The sequence below is a fragment of the Petaurus breviceps genome, unplaced genomic scaffold (genome assembly GCF_028583685.1).
Source record: "Petaurus breviceps papuanus isolate PSGF00001 unplaced genomic scaffold, PetGlider_PUasm1.0 185, whole genome shotgun sequence".
In the NCBI taxonomy this organism is placed as follows: Eukaryota; Metazoa; Chordata; class Mammalia; order Diprotodontia; family Petauridae; genus Petaurus; species Petaurus breviceps.
The window spans coordinates 27,031,762-27,052,877 of NW_027185797.1; the positions used below are offsets into that span (position 1 = coordinate 27,031,762).

The 21,116-nt window shown below is 46.6% G+C and overlaps 1 protein-coding gene across 9 annotated transcripts in view; it reads right to left on the minus strand.

Moving 5' to 3' along the window:
- CREB5 (cAMP responsive element binding protein 5) overlaps positions 1–21,116 on the minus strand; it is a 508,305-nt gene that overhangs the window by 167,659 nt on the left and 319,530 nt on the right. Inside the window, exon 1 of one of the 9 annotated variants that reach the window (XM_069088646.1) lies at positions 7,000–7,195. The exons of the other annotated variants lie outside the window; for them this stretch is intronic. Within the exon in view, the coding sequence (XP_068944747.1) occupies positions 7,000–7,046 (47 nt within the window). The 5' untranslated portion in view covers positions 7,047–7,195. Of the gene's footprint in view, positions 1–6,999; positions 7,196–21,116 lie in introns of those variants that run through there. 9 annotated transcript variants of the gene reach the window in all.

Genomic DNA, 21,116 nt, shown 5'->3' on the forward strand with positions numbered 1-21,116 from the left:
TTCTAATCCCAGTTCTGCATCTTGACAACTACCTATGAGCAAGACAGCACAGAGTAATGAAGAGAGCGCTGGGACCGGAGTCAGGAAGATGTGGGACTCATATTTCAACTCAGATACTTAGTTATCGTATAATGCTGAGCTAGGAAATTCCTTCTTTTGGCTTCAGTTTATTCTGTTCTAAAAGGGGGTAGACTTCACGACCTCTGAGGTTTCTTGTGGTCCTAAATCTGTGGCCCCATGGTTTAATTCTAAATCACTTCTTCCTGAGCCTGTTCTCTCATCTGTGGAATGGGTATGCAGTAGATCCCTCAGAGGGCTGTCAAAAGGAAACACTTTGTGGAATTTAAGGCACATTGGAAGACAAAGTGCTATTATACTTTCCATAAGGACCCAGACCTGGAAGGAATCTCAGAAACTGCCTAGTCCAGTCCCTTAGTTTTGCCATTAGGAGCCCGAGGTCACTCAGTGACAGAGCGGGGCTTTAGAGCAGGAACAACCCTCCAAGGCCACCAAGGCCCAGGGAGGAGAAATGACTTCCCCAAAGTCACACGGTAAGTAAACACACCCAGGATTTTAACCCAGTTCTTTAGATCCCAAACTCCAGAGTCTTTTCCATGACAACGTGCGTTCTCACAGCCGTGGCCAGAGGAGCATCAAGTCTTCTAGGCCACATGGAGATAGCAGGGCATTTGGATCTGTCTCCATTGGAGAACTAACCGTGCTCAGAGAGGATCATTACTGAGCCAGCCAAAGGGGCTGAGCCGCAGCATGAAGTCACGGAGCAGTTACAAGCCCTGCATGAGCCCCCACCAGTGAGATCACCAATCTTTAGAGGACGAGAGTATTGGCAGCAAGCTATTGATTGCATTTTCTTGGGTGTAGTTATGGCTCATTAATCATTAAGCAAGCTTTGCTGCCGCCGTTGGCCTAGTAGGAAGAGATGAATGGATCACAGAGCTGGCTGGGACCCTGGAGGCGTCAGGACCAATCCCTTCATCTACAGATGAAGAAACAGAATCCCAGGGTCAAAGGGACTTGTTTGGTGTCTGTCTCCCAGGTAGGAAGTGGCCCAACAGAGCCTCTTTGCTTACATGCAACTCTTTCCCATGCTTACAACCTGCAGTACAGGAGGGGGAAGGCACCCAGAGTCAGAAGCACTAGGCTTCAATGCTGGCTCCAGCTTTGTGTTCCTCCGTGCCTCAGTTTCCTCCTCTGCAAAAGGAGAGAGCTCGTTTCTAATGTCCCTTCCAGCTATAAATCTGTGATCTCATGAGGCTTAGCTTCCTCATCATAATGAAATTAATCCCCCTTCACAGGGTCATTTAGGAGGGGTCATATAGTCCCTAGTTTAACATTCCTCGAGCAGCAGATTTGTTTAGATTGCTCCACATACTATTCTTGCTACTGCAATGTTAAAGCTCCACCACATCAGGCAAAAATCAGTGAACAGATGAAAACACTTTCCAGTCAAAGAACAAGATGGAATTGACTTTTGGAGAGCTATTCCAAGCCAATTTCCATAGGAGAGAATACGGTAGTCAAGGAAAGTATGGTAGTCAAAGAAACCAGAATTCCTTAAATGTATGTGAAGGGAGATGTTTGGTTTTTTTTTCTGGAGTCCTCACTCAGTCTTATGAATTGGATTAAAAAAAAATCAGTATTTGGGCCACAACATGAGTGTGGAAAGTAGCAGAAAGAGGGCTGGCTTTGGGACCAGAGGACCTTGGTCAAATTCCAGCCCTGCCCACTTACTGCCTGGTGCCTTTAGGCAAGTCAACTTCTCCGAGCTTCCCAGAGTTTCTGTTTTTGGAAAATAAGGCTGAAATGGGTCATATTTAGGGCTTGTCCAGCCCTAAACCCCATGAATCTATGGATCTCAGCACTGACTAATGCAACCTAAAATTTTTATAAATAAATTTAAAGCTGGAAGGGACCTCATAGGTAATCTAACCATCTTTTCCCAGATGAGGAAATTGAGGGAGATAAAGGGAGTGCTGATGTCCCACACATAATTCTATTGGTGGAAGGTTGGAACTCAAGTCCAGCCCTTTTGACTCAGTTTCTCTTAGTCTCTTTCCAAGATACCCTAGTGCTCTCCCCTCCCCATTACTACCATCACACACACTTTCCTTTGTTCTTTCTGCTGCTTCCCATATTAGGTGACTGAAACTATGATAATATCCCCATCTTTCCGTAATAAAGGCACTTGGAATTTTCTTTCAAGAACAGAATCTCAGGAGAGTAAAAAGAAAAAAGGAAACAGATACGGGGAACCACACACGTATCAGTTCACTTTTATTCAGAACGCTCCCTAATTTCCCCTGTGCCCCACAGTTTCTTTCAGCTCCTAAGTCTGGGACCTGTGCAGTGGCAAGGGCTCAGACAGAGGTCCCGGGTTCAAATCTTAGCTGTTAACCCTACTACGTGTGTGACCTTGAAGTATCTCCCTGGGCCTCAGTTTCCTCATCTGTAAAATGAGAGTTAGACTAGATGCTACATCTCCAACAAAGGGTCAGTTAGTTCTTGAAATTCCCCTTCAGGAGCCTTTTGCTTAGGGGTTACACTAATTTCATGAAGTTTTTTCCTAATCTCAAGCCTAAATCGGTTTCTTTGTAAATTGGATCCTAATTCAGCCCTTTAGGTCCAAGCACAGCAAGGCATAGCCTTTCAGGTACTTGAAGACAACTCCCCTCTATCACCCCCTATGCCAATCCTTCCCCATTTCCCTTCTTCCTTTGTATACACAGTCATTTCAAGAGAGAGAGAAACTTACAATGGGGGTGAGAGTAGTGGAATCCCCAAAGAAAGGATTTCTGAAGGCTGAGGGGGCCACAGTTTTCTCCAAACCATCAGGAATCCCATCTGAGCTCAAAATAATAAAACATATTTCTGTAGCACTTCAATAATAGCCTTTTCCATACAACTTAGAAGTTGTTTGTGAAAGTATTATGGACCTTATTTTACAGGAGAGGAAACTGAGGCTCAGAGAGTAATGATCTGAAAGCACACAATGGATACACACCCTTCCCCCCACACCCACTTTCCTATTACTATTAGGGATTCGGGAAAGTGTTCTGTTAACAGAAGTGAAGCCTCAAGAGTGGGTTTAGACCCAAAGAGCATGTCCATCCCTACCTACCAGAGAGGAGCACACACCTGATATTTAATCCTAAGCACGATTCTTCAGAACTCATTTTCCTGCCCAGACTGAATCTCTCCAAAAACCAAAACCAAATGTTGAATCATATTCCTAGGCAGTCTGGAGAACTCTCTCCTTCTGCCTGATCACTGACGTGCAGTAGACATTCCTGTGTGATTCATAACACATAGTGATAATCACCTCTGGTTTCTTTCCATTGGTCCCAATCCAGGTTTGCACCTGAAGAGGTGAGTGTCCCATTTCAAGGCATCCCTTGTCTGCCCTTCCCTCCAGTCCTCACACTCATTCACCCCATAAGTAGTCAGTTACTTGCAATGTGGTGTAGTGGGAAGAACTCAACAGATTTGGAGGCAGTGACCTGGATTCAAATCCAGCTTCTGTTACTTTTCCTTGTGTGTAGCCTCCTCCCTTCTCTCTCTGGGCCTGGTTTCTTTATCCAAAAAATGAGAGCGTCAGCCTAGATGGAGTCTGACTTTGTCCAGTTCTAAATCTCCAAACAAATGATCTCTCCTTAGAGTTTCTTTATGAATATGGTTGACGGGATCTGTAGATGGCTCCTGAAGTTTTACAAGTGCCGCAGCATTATTTGGCCAGAAAAGTGGATGTATTACTCAAGGGAAAAAAAAAAAAACAACTTTCCAATGAACTTTTATGTCTACCTTTCCGGTTTTGAGGGTTAAGTAAAGAACCTTAAATCTCACTTATTTCTTGAGTTCTAAGAGCAGCCCATCAGGGCATCCCTACGGGACATGTTCCCTAACCATTACTTTGAAGATGCCATTCACACAAATACCTCTTCTCTTGACCCACCCTAGTATGCCATCACAGGCTCTTCTGTGCTTTGCCTAAACCCTTTAGATTAAAAGCTCCATGAAGACAGGATTGTGTCTTATCTAAACTTTGAATCTCTCTCAGCTCCTGGTAAGCACTTCATAAATTTGAATTGGCTGAGTTGTTGGGTTTTTTTTTTTTTAAGAGCATTTGGAGTTGATTTCTTTACTATTATTCCTGAATGGCTGACTTCAACTGTTTATACTTTCTCAATTTTAAACCACCTTACAGAGGCAATTATTTCTCCTTGAGTACTACCCCCATGCAGCGTTTGAAATTGGAGTTTCACCTTTCGAGAGGTCTTCAATGCCAAGAAACCTTCAGAGTAGAAGAGAAGCTATTTCTCCCATTTCATTTCTCTTAACCTACTAATTCTACTTATATTTAATAGGCATCACTCTAAGAAAAAAATTCTGCCAAATACTCTTGAGCTCTCTCTTTAGACTTAGATACAGATGTGTATATAATTCATATATTCACATATATTCATACATATATATGTATAGAGAGAGCAGAAAGAGAGAAAAAGAATGAGAACTACCAAGGGAAGAGAGACAGAAAAGAAGCTCTCAAGGAGCTTATGTTTTATATCCACAGATATTTATATTAGAATCATATTCTATTGGAGTCAGTAAGTTCAAATCCTGCCTCAGACACCATGTGACTGTGGGTAAGTTACCCAGCCTCTTGCTGCCTCTGTTTTCCTCATCTGTAAAATGGGAATAATAATAAAACCTGCCTCCCAGGGTTAAAATGAAATAGTATTTGTAAGGTGCTTTGCAAATCTTCAAGTTGTATCATTATTTAGAAAAATTGGTTGGTTCCCAGTAAATAATAAAGTTTAAGATTCTAGATTTATAGCTGGATGGGTGTGGCCATAGGAGTCCTCTGATCCAGATAAATAAACCAAACTGTCCTTCATGTGCTTAAGGGCATAGTAAGTAGCAGAGTCAAAACTGGAACCCATATCTTCCACCTCCAAAGGCAGAATTCTTCCCACTACCCCCGCTTATACAAGGGATCTAGTTTACTTCATCAAAAATATGTATTTTAAACAATATAAATACTTGGTGCACCTTGTATCACATGCTACATGTGTATATGCCCTTTTGCTGGTGATTGTTATACAGACAGGTAGAGGCCCAAGGAGGCCATCCGTGGCCTCTTCCTCAGTCCAGTCCCATGACCCTAACTGATTGCCACAGCAGTCCAGAAAGCATCAGTCCTCGTGAGTATCATCCCAGCCCTGGACCCACATTATGAAAGACCCAGAAAGGAACTGAGCAGCAATCCATCTGAAGAGTTTCAATCAGGGTCCCAGGTACCGGAGGCAAGGAACAGGTAGCTGGGATTTAGTTTAGTTCTCATGACAGTGTCAAGCATCAGAATTTAGGCTTTTCTTACATATTTGCTGCTTATTCCAATAGCCACATGCTAATTACTGCTTCTCTCTAAGAGAGGGTTCATGGCCTTTTTTGTTCCTGTCACTACCTGAGGTAGTCAGCCTGCTGAAGCCTCTGGACCCTTTCTCAGAGCAATGTTTTTAAATATATACAATAAAATATGTAGTATTACCGAAGAAACAATTATTTTGAAATATACATATATATATATATAATTTTAAAACCAGCTTAAGGACACAGCTTAAGAATGCTTTTAATCTAAGAAAACAATCCATCTAGAAAATTTTATTTGTCACTCTGTATCCTAGGGTAGAGAGGAAGTTTGCAATTAAGGCTATAAAGGAGAAGCTTGGAAGAAACTAGGATTATCAAAAGATAAAACTCCAAGGCCAACACAGAATCTAAATGAACAGGAAAATAATTTAGAGGGGCAAAGACTACCCTTACTTTGTTGAAAAAGGAAACATTTTAGTGATGCTTTTTAAAAACAAAAATTATCACTTCCCAGATGAACCCCTCCCTGGTTCAGAACCCTTACTTGTAACAAAGAATTATAGCTACGTGAAACAAACCAACCTATTGACCTTATTGGACAACACATGCCTCATCTCACGCCCATCTTCCACCACCTCTCTGGGGAGAAGTAAGCATGTTTCAACCTGGCTTCACTTTCGAGGTCACTTTACTGTACACCTAACTTAAATCATCTCTTTCTAGGAGAAGACCCGTGACAAACCGACCGAAGAGCTTCCCAGGCATTCCCAATTCACTAGTTACTCTCAGAAAACTCCTTGCACCCCTTGAAAAAGCACCGTCTGCATTTGGAAGTCTTTTAAAGAAAAAAGAAAAGAAAAGGAAGAAGGGAATTTTGGTGGCAAATGATCCCCAGCTGTGATAATATCACATTTTTAGAGATAGCCTAATACAGTTTTACTTTTAATAATAAAAGATAAAAAGGGGGTGTCTGTGAATAATTAGGGGCTGTAGTCTGAAGCCGTTACAGTCCGAGATGGATGGTAAATTCGAACCCCCTTGAGAACAGGTAAATGTTCAGCAGCCCTGACCCCCCCCTGCTCTCACATTACTTAACTACCCTGCAGCCCTGAGCATGACATCACCGCCCAGGCCATTGGTTCCTGCATTTTAACTCTCTCCCGGTCTCCTCCGAAGCGGAGCCCGCAGCACCAGCGGCAAAGAAACTTTTCGGTCGCCGGGAGTTTGCGCCGCCGCCGCCGCCGCCGCCGCCGCTTTTGTTTGTCAGTTACGGTCCCCGGCTGTTTGTTTGTTGCCTCTCCGGGCCGATCCAGATGCGCCCGCGGCTGCAGCTGGAGTCTCTGCAGGTAGCCAAGCAGCCCAGAGCCCCGGCGGGGCGCGCGCCCAAGCTCCCCCGAGTCCCCAGAAATGCCACTTGTAAGGCAAGTTATAGGAGTCCGGGAGAACAGGGAGAGGAGGAGGAAGAGGAGGAGGAAGGCGAGGAACAAAGACCAGAAGGGGAGAAGAGAAGGCAAAAACAAGAGGAAGAGGAGGAAGAAGGAGGAGGAGAAGGTGTGTGTGTGGGGTGAACTACATAAAATTCAGAAAAGGAAAAGAAAATTAAAAACAAACCTCATGGACATCACTGAGCTTGAATTCCCTGCTGAGGTGCAGAACATGAGAGCCCTGGAATGAGTGTATGGAGAAGTTGAGCCAAAGCTTAACTAGCTGGACTGAGTCATATCCTTCCCATTTGAGCCCAGGCCAAACGGTGATGTAATGTTCTGGCCTGCTCTCCCTTCCCTCTCCCTTTCTCTCTCTAGCTCTTGCTCTCTCCCTCTCCCTCCCTCCCTCCCGCCCTCTCCCTCTCCCTCCCTCCCTCCCTCCCTCCCTTTCTCCCTCTCTCCCTCCTCCCCCTTCTCCTTTTTAGCTCAGTGCTGGTGAAGTCACCATTTAAATCTGGCTGGGCTGAAGCAAAAACTCCAATGTAACCAAAACAGCCCCAGGCCAAGTTCCAGACTGAGGGAGACTCAGTGGTACAATCGCCATTGGAAACGGATAAACAGAGAGGGAAACAGTGCCGCCTTCGGATGACCCAAACAGCTGCCTGGAGAGCAGCAAAGGTGGCTTCTCCCTTTTGGCCCGATCCTGGGTGACTGCTTCTGATCACCCAGCATCTCCCTCTGTGTGCCGGCTTTCTTTTGCTTTGTGTCAGAAAAATGCCTATGTCCCTCAAAAGAGCAGCCACCACTGAGACAGTGGATAGGAAAGTCCCAAGACTAGAAACAAAGCTCAGGCAACAGTCAGGGAACGGCAGTGGGGTTGTGGCCACTCACTTCTAGCTCGAGCTTTAGCCACGCTTGACCTCCATGGCCTGCCTGGATGCCCTCTCCCCTGGGCTGAGTGGGGTCTGTTTCCAGGGCATACCCACCCCTGCTGCTCCCTCCAGGACAGCTTTCCAAGCTGACCTCCCTGTCTGCAGGCCTGGACCAGACAGGCTCCCAACAGGCACATGCATCCAGCAGAACCATGAAGGAGAAAGAGATCAGAGTTTACTCTTTTAGGGTCCAAAGTGTCCCTATTCTGGATTCAAACAACATGAGCCCTCACTCACACTCCCCCTCTCTCCCTCTCTTTCTCTTCCTCCCTCCCTCCCCCTTCCTCCCTCCCTCTCTCTCTCTCTCTCTTTCTATTCCTCCCTCCCTCCCTCCCTCCCTCTCTGTCTCTGTCTCTGTGTCGCCTGAGAGCCAGTGTAATGTGGTGACTTGAGCAGCAAAAGTAAAGTGGGAATCTTTCCTCTCCAGGTCTCCTGGGCTACCTGCATCCCCCTCCAAAGGTCACCACGAATATCCAGCGCATTTACTAAGTGCTGGGCCATGCTAAACCTCAGAGATACAAAGAAAGGTAAAATCATGGTTCCTGCCCTCAAGAAATTCACATCCTAAAAGGGGAATAATTCAGGGCCTACATGGTATACGCAGAAGGGATGGAGGTGCGATGCAAAGGGAGGAGGTATTAGCAATTGAGGGAGGGGGAGGGCACCTGAAAAGTGAGTCTTGAAGGAAGCCTGGGAAGGCCAGCACATCCTCCTGCCCCCCCAAAAGGAGACTATAGATGGTTTGAACGATGTCCTTAATCACTGCTGAGAAGCCCGTGAGCATGCCGCATGCCAGGCAGGCTGCTCTCCTCGATCAGTACACAGGCCACAAATGACCCTGAGCAGCTCAATCACTTATAAAGGAGCTGGGAGTGCAGAGCCAGCTCCTATAGGTCATCTAGGCTCACCATCCCATTTTACAGGTGAGGAGATTGAGGCACTGACTGACTGCACTTGCCCAGGGGCACACAGGTAGAGGGAGTGAGGAGGCAAATTGGGGCGAGGGCACAGTGGGGAAAGAGGACTGGAGCTAGAAGCCCAAGGTTCAGATCCCAGCTTTGCCTCCTTGCCAGCTCCATAACTTTAGGCCAGGCAGTGGCCCCCAGAACGAGGCTTTAGACTAGCTGACCTCCCAAGGCTTTTCCAGCTTTTTAATCTACAGTCCTGTGATCTACTTGTACAAGCAGGACAAAGTCCTAGGACCTCCTCTTTCAAAGAAGGGGATTGGATGCCCCTACCTCGAGCTTGGATCCTTGGTCTGTTCTGAAGTGAGGCCTCCCATCCAAAGAGACAAGGAAGAGTTCTCATAGCCCCAGAGTAAGCAAGCAAACGGAGAAGGAAGGGTGGGGAGGGAGAGGGGGAAGGAGTGCTAACCTACACTGCTGAGAACAGCCAGGATGGGTGCCTCTTTCTAATTATAGAGGGAGGGAATGAAAGCAGCCTGAGAAAGGGAAAAAAAAATCCACATTATCCCCCTCACAAATGACATCGAAGCTCTTTTAATTGCTGAGGGCTGTCAATCACTTCACACCTTGGCCCCTCCCTTGAACAGTTATTCCCTGGCTGGGTTTGCAGGCTGTGCTTTTAACCCTGTTCTCTCTCTGTTAGTCATCTCAGCCCCACCCAAGTTACAAAAAAGTGGAGAATGGGAAGTGGGCTAGCTCCCTCAGACGATGGAAGAGGAACCACGCAAGGAGGAAAGAGACAGAGACAGACAGACAGAGATAGAGACAGACTAACAAGAGTTGGCCACTACTGACTGTGTCTTGTTCAGCCTGTCTTTTGGACCAAGGTCTGCCCCCTTTTAATAACCATTCTTCTCACCTACCATAGAGCCTTGGGGACAGGGGATGAATGAACAGATTCAGTCTGCTGGCCCATTCCATGGTGCAAGCAGACAACGTTTTGCCTTTTCTCAGAAAGCTCTTAGCTTATTAAAGATCTCTTCTTGGAGGGGTCAGGGCTGTTCATCTGAGCCACTTGAAACTTAAATCACCCAGCTTGGGGACCATCTCCCTGATGTACTTATTGAGGGGTGAAGAGTTGAAAAGGAGGGTTTGTCCAATGGCAGAATTTCTCCATCTAGCTGCCTTCCTGCCCTCAGCCAGGACATCCTCTGGGGACTCAGATGCCACAGTGGCTCCCAGTGACACCTTGATCAAGGCCGGCAGCTTGGAATTAGAGGTGATTTGCTGTAATTACGGCTGGCGCCATGAAGCCAGTGGCTTGACAGCAGCGAATGTGGTTGTTATAAAGTTGGGTCCGCTGTGTCAGTGGCCTGTATAACTCACGTCGGAATTACCAAGGAGACTGCTGATGTCCCCCCTTCTTTTTTTGAGAATAAAGCAAAGATTTCAATAGCTCTTGCAGCCTGTTTCACCTTCAGATCAAGTTGACGAGATTTTACATAAACTGTGCCCCCCTTTGGATGAGGGTCCTTTACCACACTGGGCCACACAGGGTCAGGAATGTTATCCTTTCCCTTTTTTCACTCCAGTTTCCTGTACTTATACCAAGCCTAACTGCCATATAGCGGAGAGGTGAGATAGAGAAAGGTTACAATGATTTTCCTGAAGTCACAGGATTATTGCCAAGCATCTTCTCCATTTCTTTTTTTCAATAGACACCTTCTAACATTTACACCTAATCCAGGGGCAGTTTATAGTATTTGCCTCAGGTGAAAAAAAAATCTTAGTTACAGCTGGGTCTTGGAATCTCTGTTTTGTCTTCTATAAAATGAGGGCTTTGGATTTGTCACAAAGCCTGCTTGAACCATCTAAAAGAAATGCACTAATCCAACAGCCAAGATGGCACCCTCCACCAGAGGGTGGAGTTACAGCCCTATCCAAAGAAATCAAGTGATTTGTCCAGGATCACATAGCTGGGAGAGTTGGGATTTGAACCTAGGTCACAGAATTTTCAAGCTTTCTAGCATTTCCACGGCCATCTAGTCCAACCCATGTGCCTAGACTCCAAATCCAATGCTTTTTTACACCATCCCATTCTCCCACACCACTCCACCAAGGAAAACACTCCAGGTGGTGTTTCTCTCATACAATCACCACTGAGGCCAATCTATATAGATGTTACACAGAGGGGCTCTGTTTTTTGAGAAGAGCAGGTAAAGGGTACATTTGCTTTAGCAATATAGTGGAGGCAAGAGGCCAGAGACAAACCATGAAAAGTAGGCAAGCCCTGCCCTCAAGGAACTTAAATTTCTACTAGGCAATATAAAGTAAATATAGAGCAAATGTAAAGACACCTGAGACCTGGGGAGGGAGAAGGCACAGCTAATTAGGGGATCAGAAAAGGTTTCTCTAAAACATGGGCCATGACAGGAATCTTAAAGGAAGCTTGGGATTCTCGAGGAATGAAGAAGGGGTATATTCCAGGCATGGGGGACAGTCTCTGCCTCAGCACTGAGGTGGGACATTTAACACCAAGTTTGGGGGCAACAGCCAAGAGGCCATTTTGGATGAATGGAGAATGTGTTGAGGTGAGTAATGTGAACTACATCCTGGAAGAGAGACTGAAGCAAGACTCTGACATGTTTTAGATGCCAAGCACAGGAATTTACATTTTATTCTAGAACCAACAGAGAGAGCCTTGAGCAGAGGAAGGATTGAAACATTCTTAAAGGTGGGTTTGGGCTTGGGAGGGCTCCCCATCATCCAAAGGCAACAAGGGAGAACAAAGAGAAGATTGGATTGAAAAAAGGCAAACAATTGCACAAAGGATGATGCCACCAGGTCAGAGAAGTGAGTCAGGGCACTTCTAGTCCAAAAATCCTTCATTTCTGATGTTGAGCTGTGTTTGATTCAAGGTTGTGGTTCCATGGAGTTTAAGAAGGCATTTGCACTTGTTGATCCAAATGTAAGGATCTTTCATTTTATTTTTAGTTTTTGACACCCCCTGAGGACTGCCCCCTCCAACTCTCAGGTATTTCTGATTTCAGCTGGCTCCCCTCACCCCCACCCCCACCCTTTATACTGTTTCCCCATTTTCCTTCCTGTGCCCAGTTAATGATAAAGAGTATCCTGACTCCAGAGGAAATTCCACTCAGACACAAGGGTTTCCTCCTTTCATCTGTTTGTTCCTTTCCGGATCTCTCTCCCCCACTCCCCTAGTCCTATCTATATTGAGCTGCACTCAAGCTGGGGGCTGCTGGGAGGGGAGGCCTGGGATGCTTTTAGTCCAATGGGAGCTTCCTTGGAATCGGCACCCCAGCCAACGGAGCCATGTCTCCAGATTAGCCGGCTGGCTCAGGAATGCTTGCACACCCTCCCTTGGAGTATGTCTCCTCCTTGGGGAGAGGGCGGTGGGGGAACACGGCAGCTGTGTGGGGCTGGAGCCGATCTCACAGACTCCCAGAGCGCAAGGTCTTCATTTTACTTGAAAGACAGAGAAAAGCCTGGGATTGGGGAGAGGTCAGAATGCAGGGGGCTGATCTCCAGACCACCGACGCCCAGCCTGGACAGCAAGATGTTGGGCACTTTATAAAGTGGGGACAGCAGACTACAAGAAAAAAAAAAAGGTGGCAGCCAAGGGAAGACTCCAAACCCAACCCCATGGAGGGAGAGGGAAGTAAACATGAAACAGCAATCAACATCGGCTGCTTGGAAAACAATTTCTTTGAGGCCTGGAATTATTTGACTCAGATTTTGAAGAGTGTATCACCTCCTTTCAGACATTATTTCAGATTTTTAACCCAAGACCCAGAGAGTCCCGGGGGGAATTGGAGGGGCCAGATAATTTCAGGGTTAAATAAGCTTTAATGACTATCACATGTACCCAGCTAGTATTAAAAATTATTCAGAAAAAAAGTGGTATCTCTTCCTTTTTTCATTTAAAAGAACCATCCAGGTGGTTTCTTAAGGCCCCCTTTGCAAATTGTTTCCAGTGAACCTTCTGGTCACAGACCATTGCACACCCATGTGGTGTTATTCAGCAATCCCCTCAACTTGGGTGTCCCGTGTTTTCATAGTGGACAGAGTCAGAGGGGCTGAGGAGTCTGGGGTGCAGGCACCTCTTAGAAGGGATCGCCTTTAGCCTGTGCAGGCAAGAGAGAGAATGGGGCTACAGATTCACTCCCAGACGTCAGCATAAGTCTGTGGGCCCATTGACACAACCCTGTGCCAAACTGCAGAAGAGATGAACTTTGAGTGTTCTGGTGATGCTTCTCTCACCCTGGTGGTCTCTCCATCCACCCTCAAGCCACGCAAGCTGTGCTTGAGGGCGTGGGGGGGTGGGTAGTAGATTTGGGGTCACTTTCAAATCCTTGCCTCTGACACTAGGGCTTTAGGCCTCTCTGAACCTCAGTTTCTTCATCTGTAAAATGAGGATAATAGTCAGACTTCCCTCACAGAGTCTTTTGAGGATAAAGTGAGACAAAGCAGGTGAAGGCTTTGAAAACCTTAGAAGAGGCAAAGTCCCTGCCAGGATCATTGTTCTACAGTGCCCAAGGCTGAGCTCCCAGATCTAGAACTGCAGTCTAAGCCCAGTTAAAAATATTTGATCTCTAACACCTGCCATGACCTTAGGTCATGGTAAATCAGCGTCCACTCCGTGCCGTGTACCGTGCTAGATGAACAAAGGAACAAAGCACAGTGTCCCTCTGCCCAAAGAACTCATGATCCGGCTAGAGGCAGAGGCAAAGGGGGCATGAAGGAGATACATCAGCGGAGGATAAATTAGGATGATCAGCAGAGGAAGGCACCAGGATCAAGGGGGCTCAGGAAAGGCGCGCTGTATTAGGCGGGGTTTTAGCAGGGGCTTGAAGGAAGCCAGGGAAGCAGCCAGGAGACAGAGATAAGCAAGGAGAGAGACCCAGGCATCGGAGCAGCCGCTGAAAAATGCCCGAGTCCTGTTAGAGGAAGAGCAAGCCGTCTATACCCAATATCGACCCGCCAAGCAGTGAGCACTTATTAGGCACCTTCTGTCTGCCAGGGAACATCGAGGGTCGGGGCAGTTTGTGAGCAATTCTGATGGGCGCTATCCCCAGCAGAGCTGGATTACATCACCCTTAGGAGCAAATACAAAGCCCTCAGTTTGGCATTAAAAGCAGGCCAGCTTCTTGGACGTGGACGTACTGCACCCCATGCCTTTTCACACACTTTCTGTTCCTGGAAAACTGGTCGGCTCGCGCTGCCTCTGAGCTCAGCCCACCACCTCCTGACTTGACGCCGGCCACTCCGCTACCTTCAACTTCCTTCAAAGCGGGTTCCTCCTGGGCCACCTCTTGAGAGAAACTTTTCCTGATCCCTCTAATTGACCGTATTTTCTCCTTCTTCCACTTAGCTTGTACAGAGGACGAGGAAGCCGGAGGATCTGGGTTAAAATCTTGTCCCTGCTATTTATAGCCTGTGTTGCCCTGGACAAATCACTTAAATTCTCTTGGTTTAAATCTCTCCTGTGAAAGGATATGTTTGGGTTAGATTGGGGGCTCTTAACTTGGAGTCAGCAGATAAATTTCAGAGGGTCTGTGAACTTAGAAGGGGGGAAAACATAGCTATCACTGTACTGAAATATAGCATTTCTTTCTGTTAAGATTTAAAAAAAAATCTTGTATATTTTTTTTACTTCAATTTGAAATTTAGCATTTTCTTCAATTATGATTTTTTCTTTTTAATTAAAAATGCATTTGATGCTTATTTTATGGAATAAAACAAGCATTTCTATAACAGTATAAAAGATAATTGCACATACAACTACAAATTTATTCTGTACAACTTGCTATTCCTTTTAAATATATAACAAAGTTATCACATAATTTTTCCCTTTTTTTCTCCTTCCCTTATCCTGCCCTAGAGATGGTTACCATTAGATACAAATAGGTATATATGTGTGTGTGTATATCTATCTATGTATATAAAAGTATTCTATACATTTATTTATCAGTTCTTTCTCTGGTGCAGAGAGCATCTTTCTTCAAATGTCCTTTATTTTGAATTTGTGTACTTATAATATTGACAATAATTTTTTTAAAAAAATCATTCTCCTGAGAAGGGGCCCAATGGGCTTTACCAGGCTATCCAAGGGATCCCTGATATAAAAAAAGGTGGACTCCCTGGGCTCATGGGTCTCTGAGCTTCCCTTCAATTCTATGTTGTACTCCCCTCAATTCCACCCAATCAATAAACAAGCATTTATTAAGCACTTACAATGTGTGAGGTACTCTGCCAGGAGATGGGAATACAAATAATAATGAAATAATCCCTGATCTCAAGAGGCTTATGCTCTAAGTGGGGGACACAAGAACAGGTACAAGTATGGACAAAATGACTAGAAAGAGAAACATCCCAAATAGTTCAACCCAAGCTAGTTTGGGAGGACTTGAGCAGCTGGGGGAGGTCAGGAAAGGCTTCACCCAGAACATGGTGTCTGAGCTGCCTCTTCTATGAGGCAGAGGGAAGGGGGAGGCACTCCAGGCTTGGGGTATGGCCAGGTCAGAGGCACAGAGAAGAGTGAGAAAGGGTCATGTGTGAGAACAGAGAGAAGGACTTTTTGGCTGGATCATAGAGTAAGAGAGGGGAAGGGGTGTGTATGTATGTGTGAGTGTGTGGGTATGTGAGTGTGCATTGTGTGTGTGACTGTGTGTGAATATGTGAGTGTTTGTGTGTGGGGGGTGACTGTGTGTGTGCGCACGTGTGTGTACATGTGTGTGTATTCATCCAATGTGTATCGTTGACTCCAGAGCGATCCTTCTTTCCCCTAGGCCCCACTGCTTCTCATATACAAGGAGAATGCATTTGGAGTGGTCACCCTTATCCCCAAATGCATCCTCTAAAGTCTACCTCAGTTGCCACCCCCTCCATGCAGACCTCTTTGACCCCCTGTTGCTATAACCCCTTTCAGATTGTACATAGTACTCTGCGCCTCCTTGTCATCATTCTATTCTATGTGACTTAGTATTATCATTACTTATGTGTTTCTCATGGCTCCCTCCTAGAGGGCAGGAGCTGGGTTCTCCCAAGCATCTAACATAGGGCTATGGTTGTACAACAGGTTCTAAGTCACTATCTGCTGAATTAAATCCAATCCACTAGAATTGAAATTGGACTGGAAACCAGACTGTGAAAACCCCTCGTTGTCAGGCTGTGGTCTTCGGAACTCCCTTGATAGGCAGTGGGAGTCACTGAGGGTTGTTCTCACCTCCTGTGGCTTCCTTAGGTGCTGGGGAGGGGGCATCCTTCAAACGGCAAACTGCAAGAAAAGCTGTGTAAGCCCAGCTCCATCTGTCCCACCCTCTGTACAGCCATACCCTCTGCCCGGGCATCCTCTGTAATCACAGGGAGCCTGGAGAAAGTTTCAGAGGCTACCAAGTGCTTTACATCTCATACGCTGTCTCCCTGGTTTCTCACAACTCTGGGAGGCAGGTGCGATTAATATTCCCATTCTACAGATGAGGACATGGAGGCAGACGAAGGTTAATTGACTTGCTATGATTATAGAACCTTCAGTCTAGAGCAGGAGGGGAGTTTGAAGGTCACCTAGTCCAAAACCCTCATTTTATACAGAAGGAAACTGAGGCCCCAAGTGGTAAACCGACTTAGAATACTAGACTATCTTGGTTAGGCCCCACACTTGTGCAGAAAGCCCCTCTACAAGTGGTCATCCAGCCTTTGCTTGAAGATTTCTAGTGAAGGGGATGGAGTCTGGAACTAGAATCAGGAAGGACTGAGTTCTAATCCTACCACTGATACTAGCTACTGGACAAGCAACCTAAATTCTAGCCTCAGTTTCCCCATCTGTAAAATGGGTATAATAATAACAGCCCCAACCTCCCAAAGTTACTGTGAAGCTCCAGTAAGATAACATATGTAATGATAATCTAGGCAAACCCTAAAGCACTCTCTTATAAATGTCAGCCATTATTATTAGTGGAAGGAAGAGTGACTTTGGGGTCTGACTCTGACATATGCTCTTTTGTGCTCTTGTGTGAGTGATGTCATCTCCCTGGGCCTCAGTTTCCTCACCTGAAAAAGAAGGGGCTTGGATTAGATGGCCTCAGGGGTCACTTGGAGAGCCATGGTTTTTATTGTTGGAAGCTGACTGGTCTGTTCAGGCACAGCAGAATGTCCCGCTGTCCCTCCCTGACTCCAGCTGGCTGCTCTATGGGGTGGGAGTTGGGGGGGGGTGCCCATCCCCCTCTCTGCACCCCCACACCAGTTTCTGGTGACCCTCCCTGGTTTTGCTTTTGGATCCTTCATTGGCATAGCCCCATTACACGGATTTAAAAGCAGCATATTCTTTAATTTGCTTGCTAAACCCTCCAGGTATTCTTCCTTCACACACCTTCCCCAGCTGCCCTTTCCCCATGGAGCCCACTCCCTGGACCCGAAGTCTGATAGCTGTGTTTCTACTGGCTGCTGAGTGTCCACTGTGTCCAGAGCAAGCACATCCACCCTCACCAGCCCCCAAAAAGCCTCATGAGCTGGAAAGCCCTCGCTGATGGGCCTGATTATGAACCACAAGCAGATCTGTCCTTCGAGACCCAGCCTAGCTAAGGGCAGAGAAGCTGACCGCAAGAAGCTGACTTGTGATGACATTACTCTTTCTCCTAAATTGTAGAGGGGGTGCAATTTGTGTAGGTGGAAGGCGTGTGGACACTAATGAAATCACGGATGCTTGAATTGCTGAGGCATCTGCTGAAGGAACTGGCCATGTTTAGCCTAAAGGAGAAAGAAGAAAAAGCTGGGGGCATGGAGCAGGGAGCAGAGCTGTTTTCAAACATTGAAAGAGCTATCAGATCAAAGAAGGATTAGACCCAGAGGACAGAACCAGGAACAATCAGCGAAAGTTGTGAAGAAACACATCCAGACATGTTAGGAAAGCAAAAACCAAACTTCCCTAAAGGTTTGAGCTTTCCCCGAGTCTTGGAGGGTCCTTTTCTATATGAGCAAACTGGCCTGCCTGACCACAGCCGTGGGCGGCTGTGATGGATACAGATATTTTTCTGACACTGGCCAGACTGGGCGGCTACTGAGCTGATCCCAGCTCTGAAAATCTGTGAAGCAGGGAAATGAACATGTGCTCAGTGTTGGTACATAAACATATACAAAAAGATACAGTCCTTTCCCACAATGAGATTATAGTCCTGTGTGTGTGTGAGAGAGAGAGAGAGAGAGAGAGACAGAGACAGAGAGACAGAGAGAGAGAGAGAGACAGAGAGACAGAGAGAGACAGAGACACAGAGAGAGACAGAGAGCTAAATTTGAGTTCTACACAGATAAGGACTGATAGAAGGCAGGCAGTGTGATGGTATCAAAGGAAAGGCAAATCTATCGAAAGCTCTTTAGAAACATTGGACAAGAAAACATGAATTTAAGCTCCATTATTCCCCACAGGTGCCCTTGAAAAGCAGGTCAACCCCATTTTCCAGGCATAAATACTGAGGCTCTGATCCAAGCAGATCAGGGCCAGGATCCTCTGGGTACATCAGCACCAGAAGGCAGAGCCATGATGCCCATCCACCTGCAGGCTTGTCCTTCCACAGGAGGAACAGCATCTCCTTTCTCTGAAGCAGAACCCAAGACAGAGAGAGCCACCAGTCAGAACCATCCTGGTGGCCCAGCCCATTCCCAGCCCACTTCCTCCCTTTCAAATTTAGCTTCCTTTAACTTCCTCTTTCGCTCATTATGCAAAATTCTTATTAAGGGTGGATTTGTCCCAGGCCCAGAATAAATAAAAACCTGCGGGCAGAGAGGGAGACCCCCCCCCCCAGTCCATACTCAGGGTCTGAGCCTGGCAATTCTGGGTCTTGTCACCCTCCACCACAGATTTGCTGGATGATGGTCCAGTCACCAAGCATTTGTTAAGCACCTAGGATATACCAGGCATGTGCTAAATCTAGAGATGGTGGGCTTTAGAGTGAGTCATGTGGCTTGGTCACTGGAGTGCCCAGCTCGAAGTCAGGATGGCATCGGTACAGACCTCACCTTTGCCGCTGGGGCTCCAACCAAGCCACCCAATGCCTTTGAGCTTCAGTTCCTTTATCTATGAAATGGGAGAAATAATCCCACTGGGAGCACCGGTTCTAGAGGCTGCTGGGAAGCCCCAGGGAGATGCTTGTCCCTTTCTAGAAAGGGCAGCTCCATCTTGCCTCCTGCCTCCTCTGGGGCCTGGTAATGCACCAGGGAAGCCTGCTCTGGGTCAGGGAGGCTCTTGTGGCCATGCCTGTCAGCCTGAAACCAGCTGGGAAGGAGAGGACAGGTCAGCCTTTGGCAGGTCCAGTTTCATTGGTCTCGCCGTTGTCCAAGTTTCTTTTCCTTAAAGTTTCTCTGACATCTTTCTCCTTCGCCTCCTCCCTCCTCTTGTAGAGCTGGGTGGAAGGTGTCCTGGAACGTTGGGCAAGACAGAAGGACCTCCAGATCTGGGGTGAGCACCATCTTCAGAGGTAAGCGGGAGCCTGGGCAAAGCAGTATGGCTCAGCAGCATTCGAAAGAGCTGTTGTTCTTATGTCAGTCCACTTGTTATAAAACTGTCTCAGAGAGTCACCTAGAGCTCTGAGAGGCAGGGACTTGTCCAGGGTCACTAAGCCCACATGAGTCCTAAAGGCACTCTCCCACAGTGTCTCTCCAGAGCCTACCACAGCTCCTTGCACTCAGTAGGCCTGTAATAAATGACTGTGGAATTGAAATGGAGTCAACTGCTGTGAGCTGACCCTATTGCAGCTGTGCCCAGAGCACAAACTGCTTCTTTCTGAAGATGCTTACTGGTGCAAAAGGACTGGGGATGGTCAGAACTTGGGTACCATCTCCCATGAAAGTTTATTAGAGCAAGATGGAAAGGGAAAAAGGATCCCCTTGAACTGACAGCTGCCTAGAGTCCAGGGGCCCATTTCACCAAAATCCTTGAAAGAGAGAGACAGAGAGAGAGAGAGACAGACAGACAGACAGACAGAGACAGAGAGAGAGGGAGGGAGAGGGAAAGGGAGAGAGACAGAGGGAGGGAGGGAGAGGGAAAGGGAGAGAGACAGAGACAGAGAGAGAAGGAGGGAGGAAGGGAGGGAGAGGGAAAGGGAGAAAGGCAGAGAGAGAGAGAGAGAGAGAGAGAGAGAGAGAGAGAGAGAGAGAGAGAGAGGAGAGAGAGAGAGAGAGAGAGAGAGAGAGAGAGAGAGAGAGAGAAAGAGAAAGAGAATATCTTTCTTTGACCACAGGAAGACCTTCAGCAGAAGACCTCAGAATTCTCCTTATTCTCATTGAACATCTTTTCTCTCTCCCATTACCCCTTATATAAGTACATACAGTGTGCTCCATAGGATGCAAGCTCTTTGAGGGTAGGTAGGCACTATTCAGCCTTTTTCTTTGTATTCCCTGGCACACAGTAGGTGCTTAATAAATACTCGTCAATTGTTCTATCGATTTGTTGTAGGAATTACAGATCACTCCTTAAAATGAAAAGAAAAAAAATACACACAGAAGTCAAGAGATTTGCTATTGTTGGTGTTTTTAGGATAGGAGAAAGAAAAAAGAAAGAAGTTTTATCCAGAAATTGTATTTGTGGTTATATTTTTCCCCCAGGGAGCCAAGTTGTACAAGTCTCTGAGTACTTAACAACTGACCTTTTCTTAAACTGAGCTGAGATTTATTAAAAGGATTTCTGCAGTGGAGTTTTGTGCCTTCAGGGCCTATGAGGGACCCCCTCTCCCCCATTCTTTCTTTTCCAAGACAAAGTTCTTGGGCCTCCCAAATGAAATTATCTGCATTTCTACTAACAGGGTCCGGGAGTTTTAGAGAAAAGTTGGTTTTGATAAGGGAGGGCAAGTGAAACAGAGAACACGGACCTAATGTTTTGGTTCCCAAACTAACTTCCACGTCTTGCTGTGCCTCTCAGACCTTCACATGACTGGAGTTTCAGTGCTGACGCCAGAGCCCAAGAGAGGAAGGCGCGGTGGGGACTGCACAGAGAAAGCAGTTCTGAGGGTGGGTTCTGCACGTATCGGCCCATTGCATTCATGCGACAGCCAGCAGCTAGACTGGGTTCCGCTTGCTCCCACCCGACATGGAAGGCAGAGGCAGTGAGCCGGCCCAACACCTCCAACGCTCACTAGCTGTGTGGCCGTTCAAGGCACTTAAACTGTCTGCCTCAGTTTCCTCATCTGCAAAATGGCGCTCATAATAGCAGTTGTGAGGATCAAATGAGTTAATATTTGCAGAGCGCTTAGCTTAGTGCCTCTTAATAATTGACAATAGGTACTTAATAAATGCTTATTTCTTGTCTTCTCCCTCCCTCCTTTCTCTCTCTTTCCTTCCTTCCTTCCTTCCTTCTTTCCTTCCTTCCTTCCTTCCTTCCTTCCTTCCTTCCTTCCTTCCTTCCTTCCTTCCTTCCTTCCTTCCTTCCTTCCTTCCTTCCTTCCTTCCTTCCTTCCTTC